General features: G+C 44.5%; 2 protein-coding genes across 3 annotated transcripts; one reads left to right on the top strand and one right to left on the bottom strand.

Annotated features, from left to right (window-relative positions):
- Positions 1-1,677: 1,677 nt before the first annotated feature.
- On the bottom strand, positions 1,678-4,780 carry pcdh20 (protocadherin 20). Its single transcript, XM_062524549.1, has 2 exons — positions 4,648-4,780; positions 1,678-4,288 (listed from the first exon to the last, which is right to left on the bottom strand). The coding sequence occupies exons 1-2, from the start codon at positions 4,669-4,671 to the stop codon at positions 1,793-1,795; spliced, it is 2,520 nt and encodes an 839-aa protein (XP_062380533.1). The 5' UTR covers positions 4,672-4,780; the 3' UTR covers positions 1,678-1,792.
- A 764-nt stretch (positions 4,781-5,544) lies between these two features.
- Positions 5,545-10,037, top strand: si:dkey-27i16.2 (regulator of cell cycle RGCC-like). 2 transcript variants are annotated; one of them, XM_062524550.1, is made up of 5 exons: positions 5,545-5,703; positions 5,815-5,991; positions 6,516-6,596; positions 8,898-8,960; positions 9,335-10,037. In XM_062524550.1, the coding sequence occupies exons 1-5, from the start codon at positions 5,682-5,684 to the stop codon at positions 9,340-9,342; spliced, it is 351 nt and encodes a 116-aa protein (XP_062380534.1). In that variant the 5' UTR covers positions 5,545-5,681; the 3' UTR covers positions 9,343-10,037. The 2 variants fall into 2 exon arrangements, with proteins under 2 accessions (XP_062380534.1, XP_062380535.1); XM_062524551.1 differs by having other exon boundaries at positions 5,561-5,703; positions 5,818-5,991.
- The last annotated feature ends 3,103 nt before the right edge of the window (positions 10,038-13,140 follow it).

Below are 13,140 nucleotides of genomic sequence, written 5' to 3'. Positions count from 1 at the left end.
CAGTAACTAAGTTTGTTGCATAGGTCAGTGCTACGCAATAAGCTTTAGGCTATTCCTTTCAGAAAACAAATGCTGTTATGGACAAGTTGTATTGGCTACAGTTTTCATGTCCAAAATATCGTAGGATTATATCATCAATCAACTGAATTAATCTTAATTAAAACCTACTTTCAAGGTCACATTCATTTTTAAGATTGAATTGGACCCATAAAATCATTTGAGATAATGTAGATCAATAGGTTCGAATTTTGAGATAATTCATAACATTCATAACAACATTTTGGGATACTTCATATCTAATAATTGCACTTACATGTATCTCCAAATTTTGACTGAGTTCAATTTAGTATCTCACAATTCTGGTTCTGAATGTTGAGGTTTTTTTTTTTTTTTTTTAATTTTTCAACTTAGTTTCTCAGAATTCAGGTTCAGAATGTTGAGTTTGCTTTTTGACCCCACACTTGTTTCCCCCAAGTGGTGGCAGGCCAAACAATCTATGGTAAAATATGGACAAAACTATGAATATAAAGGCATTGAGAAGGTCTAAGGTTGTACTTAAAATTACCTTTTGTCTTTTTTGCTCTTCTTTAACTGTTTCAAATAAAAAGTCAATCAATAATACATGAGTACTCTTATAGTTTGTAAAGATCAGATCATTGGTTAACCCAATCACATCATTTCAAACACGGTCATGTTTATATCCCTAACTAATCATTTTGTCCAACAAAACTCCACCATGCAGCAGCACATTGTGATCTGTCTTGGTGGGACAACAGCGAGCAGGCACTATCGAATAACAGCGCGTCACCTTGTGACTTGAGATGGAGTGCGCCTCCTTTGCGCTCTCACTTGACGTGCAACCCCCCTGGTTTCCTCTGGCCTCCCTCCAAGCCAGGTCCTTGGGACACTTTCATCACCTCCCTTGAAGGGAAACGTTAAACCTCTTTGTGCTCACTATTACCTGAGACTTCCATCAATTATAGCGGAGAAATACGAGAGACCCCTAAGAAGAGGATTACCTAATTCAACAGGTCCACTTGCCTAATAGCAGGAATTACACTCGCCAAAGCTCTCCCCTAGTCAGCATGCTCCAGGATATAGCATGACAAAAATGACCCCAAAACAGCTGGAAATAGTAGTTGATAGTAAATCAACTCATAAACACAAACATTACAAGACAGGACAGAGACAGTAAATCACTTCAGGACACTTCAGGCTACCAAGTGACACATTATTGAAGCGTTACACAATATCTGAATGCACATCCGTGATTATTTTATAAACCTTTGTTATCAAACCATTCCTAAATCAATCTCTGGCTTGCCAAGACCAGCCAAATTTCCTTTCTTTTGTCCTTCTCACGAAAGGTAAACCTCAATGCTCTTAGTCAGTGAAATGTGACTGTGGAAGCTTTCAGTGGAAAAACTTGTTTACCACAGATCTCAACTGACTCTTATCGGGGTTCATCAATCTCAAGTCACCCTTCAAGATGGAGAATGTTATTCTTCTTAAGAATGAAATGATAAAAGATAAAAATAAAGTCTAATCTCTCTTTTTAGTGAGATTAGTGGTTTAAACTGGTTTATAGAAATCTGACTCAATAAATGACTTTCTCTGCTACTTGGTGCTTTTTCTGTGTCTCCATACAACTCTTAAATGTGAACACTGCAAGCAATATAAAAATGTAAATACTTTTAATAACAGAATACAGATTTGCATAGAGATTTGTGTAAATAATAATAAAAAAAGCGTTCTCTATAGAGCTGAAGGTGTAAATGATTCAGCAACCAAGTCAGTCTTTCTCCCAGTGATCAGAGCAATGCTTGTCCCTCAGTGGGATCATTTCACGGGCCTTTACATGATGCCTCATGTTTCTCTGCTTCACAAACAGCCCCACGGCAATTGACAAGAGGCACAGAGATAAAACGACCATGCCTAAGCCAATGAGTAGTATTAACTTGGGATTTTGACCGTTCTGCTCGCTGGTCTCACACTGATTTGGCACCGTGGGCCGTGGGAGTGTTCTTGGCAAGCTCTTTGGAACACTGTTTAAGTGACACTGCGCCAATGTCTCGTTGACCAACAGGTTAACCCACACTGGGGTCTGAAGTGGGGTTGGCTTCCCCCCATCGCTCACCACAATAAAGAGGTGGTGCATCCCATAGTCCTGACCCATCAGATGTTGGGTGAGTGAAATATTGCCCGAGTGCGGGTCGATCTGGAACGGGCAGTTCTGCGCCGGCTCGCTGCCGACAAGATGGTAGGTGATGTCCGAGTTGATCCCCGAGTCCTTGTCCACAGCGTGGATGCGAGTGACCGCAGAGCCCGCCGGGGTGGACGGCCGCACGGTGAGGCAGGTGAGGTTGCTGGGGGGCACGATCACCTGGGGCCAGTTGTCATTGACGTCTTCCACGTAAATGGTGACCCGGGCGGTGGCAGACAGCGCAGGGCTGCCCCCGTCTAGCGCCTCCAGGAAGAGTTCGTAATGGTCCCGCTCCTCACGGTCCAGCTGTGTCGTGCAGCGCAGCATTCCCTGGACATTGTCCATGACGAACGGGCCAGTGCTGTTAAACACACGCACCTCTATGTGCCCATTGGCACCTTGGTCTATGTCTGTCACCCCAATTTTTCCCACAGGCGACAAACGGGGGATGCTCTCCAGCACAAAGAAAATAAAATGCGGTGTGAGGAACGCGGGCACATTGTCATTCTGGTCCAACACGTGAACAGACACAGACGCTGAGGTTTCCAGCGGTGGGGTGCCGTTGTCTCGGGCCAGCACGGTCACCGAGTAAACCTCCCGCTGCTCTCGATCGAGAGAGACCGACACCGTCAGCTCGCCCGTCACGCGGTCCACGTGAAAGATCGGGGACGTGCTCTCGCTCAGTCTGTAAAATAGCATTCCGTTGTGCTGACTGTCTGGATCAAATGCCCTGACCTGCAGAATGCTGGCCCCTGGCTTATTGTTCTCCTCCACATGTATCTGATAGTGTGCCTGACTGAACTGCGGGGCATTATCATTCACATCAACCACCAGCACTTTGATCACCTTCTTATGTGTCAGAAGTTTGCCCTGGGAGTTTGCGATGACAATGGTAATATGGTATTCAGAATGTATTTCAAAGTCAAGTGGCTTTGATGTTGAAAGGCGATAGTGACCATTTTGCGTTTGTGGTTTTAGGGAAAATGGCACGTCTTCCTCAATGGAGAGGGCGCAGCCGCTGGTACAGTCCCGCAGCTCTAAAAGCGCCAGGGGAGATGGCGGCGCGTTCTCCTGTAACAGTATAGTTTGGTTTTCATGCTCCGCTATGAACCTGATCTCGATCACCGGCTGGGCCCCTGTCATTGGCTGCACAGATATGGTTACCTCGGAGGCGACGGGGGAGCAGAGGGGGCCGCTGGCGAAGACTTTCAGCACAAACTCCTGCGGACTGTCAGCCTGAACGTCATCAGCTAAGGTGATCAGTCCACTGCGTGTGTCCAGATGGAACAAGGCCATTGCCTTCTCTGAGTTCTTCCTGCTAAACGAGTAGGCTATGGCGGCATTGTCGCCCGCATCTCTGTCTGTGGCTTTCACCTGGGCAATGAATGAGCCCTTGGGTGTGTTTCCATTGATGCTCACTGAATGGGGGCTGTCTGGATCAAACTCTGGGCAATTATCATTGACATCAGACACAGTAATGATCACTGTGGCACTGCTGCTGAGTGGTATCAGACCATGGTCAGCAGCAATAACGGTCATTTGATGGTTATCCTGAATTTCATGATCCAACTCCTTTTGCAGAACAAGCACCAGGGAGGGTCCCTCCTCTCTCACAGAGAAGAATTTACTATCCTGCAAATGGTAGCTTATCTCACCATTGCTGCCAAAGTCCGCATCCCGAGCTTCACCATCCAAGACAAAACTTGTCCCAACACTTACATCCTCTGTCACAGTCAAGCGCATGACATGCTCAGGGAAATATGGGGCATTGTCATTGATGTCTTCCACATTCAGTATGATCTTTATGACTTCTTCCTGTAGACCAACAACAGCATGGCAGGTTCTGGTGCAATCACCGTGTTGCGGAATAGGGCACACGCTCTCTCTATCTATGATCTGCTTGGTAGTATACAGGTCGCCGGTGTTTTCATGTAGACTTAAGAAGTCCCCATCAAGCAGCCGGTATGGGCCCAGATAATCTCTGCTGATAGTGCCAACGTAGACACCTTCCTGCTGTTCCTCTTCCACGTGGAAAGTCAGTGTACGGCACATTGTTTGCTTTAAAATAACCACAAAAAGCACTTTCTACAAAGAAAGAGAAAAACAAGCACTGAAACAGGGAATTGATTTCATGATCTTATTGAGGTTCATTCAATCTATTGCAATGCCACACCTAAACACTGAAGGACGTAGACTTCATTTATCACTGAATGGACCAGACTGCAGCCTTCACTTGTATCAAGTCATGGCCTATACAGGCCTACAAAGTGTAGCCAAGGTTAATATCATTAGCCTACATTTCAACTAAACTAACTAATAGTCTAAAACATTACTGTCAAACTTTAATGTTCACTGTTAACATGCTTGTAGCCTATGACTTTATACTACCACGTGTTACACATGACTGAATGAAAGACATTCCTTAACTGATATTTGAGTCTTACCTGTAGTAAGACAGCGGTATTCATGTTATCGCAAATCCCATGGCCCAGCCGGCTACTTTAAAACATGCTAACAGGTGAGGAGCGACAATGTGCTCGCACAAGACACGGAGCCTACCTTTGAAGGGTCCCCGCCCTCTTCAATTCAGGTGCGTGGCGTACACTGTACAAATAGAGGTTTGGCCACGCTATAACCTACAGTGACCAATCAAAAAAGAGGTTTCACATTCCTATTCCATTTCATTAACTCTTAGGTGGTTGTGTTAGAAGCACAGGTGACAGCTGTCACTGAAATGTAATCTTGAAACGGCGTGTTACAATTACTTCATACAAAAACACCGGAAGGCATTCATTTGAAATATGTGCAATTAAACCTATTTTGTTGCCCATGTCAACTAGAACACCACAGCGTAGGATACAGCACGACCCAGTTCAATGAAGAGCTGTCGCCATCATGCGGTCACGTTGCGTACTTTTTGTTATGGTGTAAGGAGACTCGTCGGCCTAACACATTAAACAGATTGTCATTTATGCTGCAATGGTTTCCATTTATAGGCTATCTGAATATCAACAATTGTCATGTAGCGGAGTAGCCGACAGTGACGATGAAAATAGAATCAGAGAATTCAGTCAAAATGTGCATTGCACGTTATCTTTTTAGTTTCTCCTTGACTGTGAATAGCTAAATCTTAGTTAGCTGTTCAGAGTAGAAAACTTCAGAAATGTGTCACTGATCCGAATGGTGTCTAGGGCACCTTACTCCACTCTCAGCTCTCACCCATAAGGACCCCGTTAGAGTTGCGTCACTTTCTATATTAGTGGAATGTTCCGATTTCGCTACGAGGGAAAGTTTGGTCGCCCTCCCCCCAATGCGCAAGGGAAACCACAAAAGCTGCATTGAACGTTCATTGGACGTTACTGAGGCGCCTTCCATCGCAGGCGGAGCGCCCGAATAAATTGGGGAGTTGAACGTCCAAGTAAGCAGTTCCTCAGTTCACTCTACTTTTGACCTTTATAAGCCAAGCAAGTATTCAAGGATGTCGGGCCAAACATTCACAGGTGAGGAATTTGCCATTAGCCATAATGTCAACAGCACATGATAACTATTTTCAATATTATGGTTTGCTGCATATATTCTAGTATTCACTGTTTTGTGCGATTATTTCTTAGAAGACTTGGACATGGAATTGGGGGATTTGCTTCAAGAATTCAACGATGTTGCTGAAGAACTGAGGGTCCCGGCGCAAAGTACCAAATACGCCTATGGTCACCTTCTCAATGAAGCAAAGCGACGCACCGGACTTAATGATGGTGTGAGCGACAGCGGCATAGAAGATTCCGACTACAGTGAGTTATTTTCATGTTATATTATATTATATTATATTATATAAGTTATTGTTGAGGTGGTGGAATACAGAGTCACCTCTGACCTCATAACATTATTCCTTAATCAGATTAAACAAAACAAAACAAACAAACAAGAGGACTGCCTCAGTGTTTTGGTTTAGTCATCAGTGACTATGAAGCTGGCTACTTTTTGCTTTGTGTGTGACATTTCATCTGCTGGCTATACACACTTTATCTAACAGCTCACTTACATTAACATTGAACAGTGGGCCTACAATGCAATACTTGTGTGTCATATCATAAAAGCTTATTTCAGCTAAATGTGCTGCAGTGACCTTAACACCACTCAATATGAGTCGTTGTCCCCCCCATACCAGGCAGAAATCAAATTGCAATACGGAGAATAACATCTCTTCATCAACTGCACTCTGACCACAAACCAAACGTGTCTACAGATTACAGATCAAAATGACAAACTTCACACTCTGAATGAGTTGTATAACTCTGGTCTACGCTCTCCCCAGGCAGTGAACCATCTCTTGGGAACAGCTTGAACACCAGCGAGGAGGAGCTGAACACTGCAGGCATGACGGCAGCACCTAAAGGTATTACCATAACATCTCTATCCAGATAGCCATCACATTTACACAACAATGCCAGAGGGTGGGTTGCCCCCAATTCCAGCTATTTTTGACCTGGGGTTGGTTGGGTACTCAGCCACCCTATTTCGCCTTATCTGCACTCGATTTAAGGTTGGTATAATTGCTATACCACACTTTTTTTATTTAATTTTTTTGCCTTGTGTTGCCTTGTTGTGGGTTGTGTGTGTGTGTGTGTGTGTGTGTGTGTGTGTGTGTGTGTGTGTGTGTGTGTGTGTGTGTATGTGTGTGTGTGTGTGTGTGTGCGGGGAGCTTCAGTGTAGGAATGTGAATTTGAGGAGCATCGTCTCATTTAAATGCATGAATCTTATCAATAATACAAGACCCTGTAGACAAGGCACCAGAGAATGGAAAACACCACAAAGCCTGCTGTCTAGCTCCCCTGCGCCGCTGATGGCCATACCCTTTCAGCAGGATCCTTGGCCTGGCGCATGGCGAGGTGGGCCGCAGGCGTGACTGCCTCACGGGATTATGGGCTGTTTATGATACAATGTGACAAAGCCAGTTGAATGTGTGGCCGTGAATGTATCTCATCCTTTCTATCACACACAAAAAAGAATGTATTGGGGGGGATTTAGATTTTTTTTTGATTTGATTTTTTTTTTTTTTGATTTTATTTGGATCCCCATTAGATGATGCAAAAGCACCAGCTACTCTTCCTGGGGTCCACACACAACATATAATAGACAAAAAAAATCAACATACAATTAAGAAATCAACATACAACACAACAGATATAAAAACAGGAAAAGAAAACACTTTTCCTGGGGTCCACACACTATAACAAACAAGAAATCAACAAGACAACATATATATACTATATATAAAAAGAACACATAAAAGAAAAACAGAAAAAATAATGACTAACTAAGCCACCAACACACAACACAGACAAACCACGACAAGAGATGAAGTGACAAAAAGGAAAAAGTACATGTGAGTTAAAAAAAAAAAATCAGTAGTACTGTAAGCTACATACTAGGATTTAGTGCAATCAATCATAAGGTGCTGCTTTACTTGTTTTTTAAAACTGACTTTGCTCTGGATTTTTGATATCTGATCTGGAAGGTAGTTCCATTCAACCATAGCTCTACATAGCACTGTGCGCTGTTTCAGTGTTGTTTTGATTAGTGGGATTGTGTAGTTACCACTAGTAGCATGTCTAGTGGGGTATGTGTGAACATTGGAACTGAGTGTGAGCTGTCTAAACAAACAGTCTGGTTTGTTTAGTGTATTAATGTTCTTTATAAAAGACAGAAGTGTTGCTTTCAACCTCGCCTCAACTGTCAGCCAGCAGAGTTGGGCATGCATGTTTTTTACATTGGCTCTCTGTGTGCATTTAAGGGCAAGCCTTGCTGCTCTATTTTGTACCCTCTGAAGCTTCCCTAGATTATTTTTTGTGGTACCTGACCAGACCACCGAACAGTAGTCTAACTGTGATAGGACCAGGGTTTGTAGGACCTGTTTGGTCAGGTGAGGTGTTAAAAAGGAAGAGCATCTTTTGACTACAGATATGTTCCTCCCCATCTTTTGCGCCAGTAAATCTGTATGCCTTGACCATGACAGTTTACAGTCTAAGTTTACCCCCAGGAGCTTTATTTCTTGTACTTGCTCAACCGCAGCATTGTTCAGTACTAAATTTAGTTGGGGCTTAGAGCTTAATGAGTGTTTTGTTCCAAATACAATACTCTTGGTTTTAGATATGTTCAGGACAAGTTTGTTATCCGAGACCCATTTGAAAACCTCCTGCAACTCTTTGTTGAGGGCTGAGGTGATTTCCTCAACTGTTTGTGCAGACATATAGAGAGTTGAATCATCTGCATACATAGACACACAGGCTTTCTTACAGACAAGTGGGAGATCATTTGTAAAAATGGAGAAGAGCAATGGTCCTAGTGAAGAACCTTGCGGAATCCCACAATGTATATGTTGTGCATTTGAGAGGCTTCCATTAAATATAACTTTCTGTGTCCTATTGGTTAGGTAACTTTCTATCCATGCTATGGCAGATGGAGTAAAGCCATAACACTTGAGTAGATGTTTCTACCCTTTCCCTCCCGTCCTGCAACCACCCCCCCCCCCCCCTTCACTCAATCCCCTTATGTAATTTCAAGTGGAAGATCGCGTTTCTTCTGGGCGACTCGGTATGTTCCAGAGGAAATGCCAGTGCTCTGAGCGCTGACTCTGTGCAGCTGGGAGCGTTGCCGTGCGCTCACATTCTTTCCTCTCTCTCCTCCCTCTCCGCAGCCAAACTCGGGGACACAGGGGACCTTCAGAGCTTCATCGACAACTTGGACCGTGAACTTGCAGGTATGTAGAAAACCCCGGACTTGTTTTGTCGCCGGTAGAGAAACTCTGAGTAGAGGAATCAGTCATCATCACAACTTGTCACCGTTTAGGCCACCCTCAACCAATCACATCAGGGTAGATATCAGCCGCAAGGTAACATCATTGGTGGGCTTTTCAAGTTGCTGAAGCCACATTCCTGTGCGGCATACCAATAGAGACAGTGTTTTTTTTTTTCAAAATGGCCTTCCACTGAGCAGCTTGTGTTATCTGTGGGTGTTCAGATAAGTGCGGCTCGTGAATCATAACTCCCCCAACATCTGTGCGCCCTGCCATGCACATGCAAATCCTAACTGCTCTCCTCCGCTAAGCTGTCACAACTTTTATCTCCTTGACAGAGATGTGAGCGGCGAAGGCGGCCACGTGACTGGCAGCGTAACAAGCCTGAAGTTCAATAGAGACAAAGCGGACTGGAGTGCGACAAGTCGACATCCTCGCTCGCTGCTGCGACACGACACGTCCCGATCACCACCACCCCCCACCACCCCCCCCCACCCTTTACAAGAGGTTAACCTCAGGGCCACAAAGAAAATCATGTCGGCGAGGGCTCTGTCGGGAAACGGTGGCCGGACTACATCATCTTCACCCTTTGACAAGGAAGTGTGACATTCTTTTAAATGTCTTTTAATTAAGACTCCCGCTTTAATGGTGGGTCATGAAAGGACCCCATGCTGTGGTCTAATTAGTAAGAGCAATTGGAATCAGACCAGCCTACGGTGTCCCCAGTAAAAAATGGCTTCTACATTACAGTGTTCATTCAAAATATTTTTTTTACTAACCCTTCAGATCTCCCCCTATTTATACTTTTCTTATGAAAGCTAAAACGGCTATTGAATTTTAACTTGATGTAGCATTTTATACTTTGTAAAATATGATGGAGTATGGTTTATGAAGGTGTTGTACAGAAGTCCTGTGTCATATAATGGTGTATAATTTGTTTCCACTGTTGTGGAGGTTGTGTCATGTTTGAATTTAGACATATTTAACTGGATTACGTCAAACTGATGAATGTACAGACCAATAAAGCTTTTTATCTATGCATTCAGCTGTCACATGTTTTTTTTCTAATCTATGCATTCCGCTCTCATCTTTTTATATCTTTGTTGTCGTGTGTTCTCTAGCCTACTGTACTGTTTACAGTATGAGCTACGCAGATACTGTGAAGTGTCAGTGATCGTGCCTGCCGTGCATTGTGTGTCTGGTATGCTTTGTTTCTGTTTCCTTCATTGCCGTGCTTTGATTATGTCTTAGTGCGCGTTTCTGAGAGCACACAGGGAAATCAACAAAGACAAAGACCCTAGTCTGTGGATGCCTTCGACAGGATGTGCGTCAAAGCTGCTGAGTGCAAAACAATAGGGAGCATTTTTGTCTGCGTCTGCCCCAGAGTCAGGGCCTATTTGAGGAGTCATGGGGGCACTTGCTTGCCCTCTGAAAGCCCGTGTTTTAGAGTGGGATGAAATACTGCCTGGAATGTCCCACAGCTACAACAGACAGGGTACAGAGAACAAGACCACAGCAGAGCCATTTGCCAATTTATGAAGAAAGATGTGCCTTTTTAGCTAGTTTACATTATGTCACAAGGCAAATATTGAGCATTATGTAACAGAAGGCTAACAATGGCACCTCTCATTGCAAACACTGCTATAAAATTGGGCTCATTGAGATCTGAGAATAGCCAAAACCTGTGACCGTTATGATGAAATCAGTTCCTACGAGTTGTCTTGTGGTTTTAGCTGTGATTCACTTGCACAAGTGCATGTGACACTGATGATCGCACACAAACAGACACGATTGCAGAATCTTGAGTTATTCTTAGTAAACATGAGCAAGAGGGGCTAAAACAGCACTGCTGACGATGCGCCTCCTCTGTCGACCTTTGCCTTAGGGCAGGGCCAAGGGAAGGAGAGCGCAGGTTAATTTGTAGGCCTAATGTCGCTGAGTAATTCAAACCATTAATAGAATCCTTCCTTGAATGGTGATGAAATACTAAAGTCAGGCACTGCTCCAACTTGCTCATTGATCAGAGTCAACCACAGGCTGTCAAAGCCACATATCATCTGCAGGCCATGTTTGACACATTAAGGATCTCCATGCTGATAAAGAATCTCAACTAGGCTAGAGACATCAAAGCATGACTTGATGAAACTATCCATGTACAGTGTTCTGAAAGATTTAATAGCCCCACTACTCAATGGGGTTTTGTTGTTGTTGATATTAAACGACAAGCGTATCAGTGTGAACATTGCAGGTGCGGAGGTGAACAGATTTGAGAGAGTGAAAAATAGGACACAGCATCTGCTGTTGGTGATAATAAATACAAGGACAGCTACTGAGTGTTCTTCACACGTGATGACAAATAACTACTTGGTGGTAAGGGGGAAAACAATGCAACAGTCATCCACATACTCCGGGTTCCTCTGTTACGTAAAACTGTCTGGGATCTAAAGGGGGGGGGGGGGGGGGGGAAGGGAAGGCTCATTATTCAGTGTTTAGCATGAGCATCCTGTCCATAGTTTGTTTAAAGACACAGTGTTCTGGCCATTCTCCTTGGCGTCCTCCTCAAGGAGTCGGCTTTGAACTTGGCACTTGACTCTGCTGGCCACGGACTGAACTCTGTCAACAGTAGCTGGGTAGGGAGAGACAAAGAGTGGGGGTGGACGCAGCAGCTCTCAGGCCACAGCTGTTTGGGAATCCGAAACTCTCTTGGCTTCTGGGTTTGGTTTGGGGACTTTCCTTTTATGGCAAAGTTTTGGACTCCATTTGTCCAGAGAGGGTGTGAAAGCTAAAAAACAGGAAGTTCCTGCGTTTTCTGAAAAACACCAAAATAGAAAGAAAAAGCACAGCAGTGCCATTGTTTCGGTTATGATATGACACATTATGTGTCTACTGAACTGAGACCAATTCTTCTCAACCAGATCCCAGATATTTTCCTCTCAAATATCAATCATTTATGCGATTTCTTGTGTGTATGTGTGTATAACAACACACTACTGTCATTATTCCAACGGTTGCAGGGCTGTTAGTCATAAATAGTTGAACATTTAACCAGAACAGCCATTGCACCAACCCTGTTAGTCTCAGTATTACCTGAGCCAGGCCTGCTGTGTCCTAGCAGCCCTGCCCTGCTTAATTAGCATGGGTGGCCTGAGTGATGATGGAGGGTATTGGGGAGTGGACGGGGGTCGGGGCCTGGTGCCTCGTCTAGCGTATCTGCATGACAGAAACAGCGCACAGGGACGAGTGGCTATCAATTTGAACATGAATAGAGGCACGTCTCCTTCAACCCCATTCATATGAAAATACTCAGTTCTTCTTCTTTGTTTTTTCTAGACGGGATTTCAGCATGCTGTTTGTTTCACATCCATGGTACGTATGGCGGAAAAACAAAACAAAACAAAAATGCAGTTGCTATGGCTTCACCCAGTTGGTCACCCAATTAAGCACAAAAATGTAAATTGTTGTTGATTGCCGTATGGCCCATCTTGGGATTGGAAAACAAAGACGACACCAAAGAGGCGGGAGAGGAAGCCCTGTTGGGCGGATTGTTAAGAGATGAGCGCAGCGCGCTTCTCGCCGGCGCGTGTTGTCTGTTTAATGAAGGAGAGCGAGCAGTGTGGTGCCCTTGGGAGGGTCCGCGAGCGCGCGCGTGCCCAGCGAGCAGCTTCTGTGCGAGGAGCTGTGAGAGCAGGAGCGAGGGAGGGAGGGAGGGAGGGAGACCAGCCACCTCCTAATGAAGGCGCAGAGCGCTGGCGTTATGTAACCGAAAGGAACCCACAGTTCCAGGGAGCTGTTTTTGTTGGAGGTTTGTCAGGCCTCTACATTGGATGGTTGGTGCAAAGAAAATAAACCATACTTGGCCCAGGGTTTCTGCCACCAGCGGAAATGAATGAACTCCTTCCCCTTTTCGGTCAACCAGTTTGTTTGTTTGTTTTTTAAAAAATAAGTTTAAAGGTGGCAACGGTAATCACAGTTAGATTTCTAAGTTAGATCGGTCTTCCATGACTGAACTTGGCGTCAAGCTATTTTTCTGGCGGTGCCATCATTCCAGAGCACATGGGGAGGAACAGGAAATGCATGGAGTTCTTTAGCAAGAATGGTCACTTCAGAGGTATTTGAATACCACTGTGTGGCTACTGGAATGTTT

This window comes from Sardina pilchardus, chromosome 21 (genome assembly GCF_963854185.1).
Source record: "Sardina pilchardus chromosome 21, fSarPil1.1, whole genome shotgun sequence".
Classification (NCBI taxonomy): domain Eukaryota; kingdom Metazoa; phylum Chordata; class Actinopteri; order Clupeiformes; family Clupeidae; genus Sardina; species Sardina pilchardus.
Note: the sequence above shows the minus strand (reverse complement) of the source record. Positions and strands in the feature narration are given on the sequence as shown.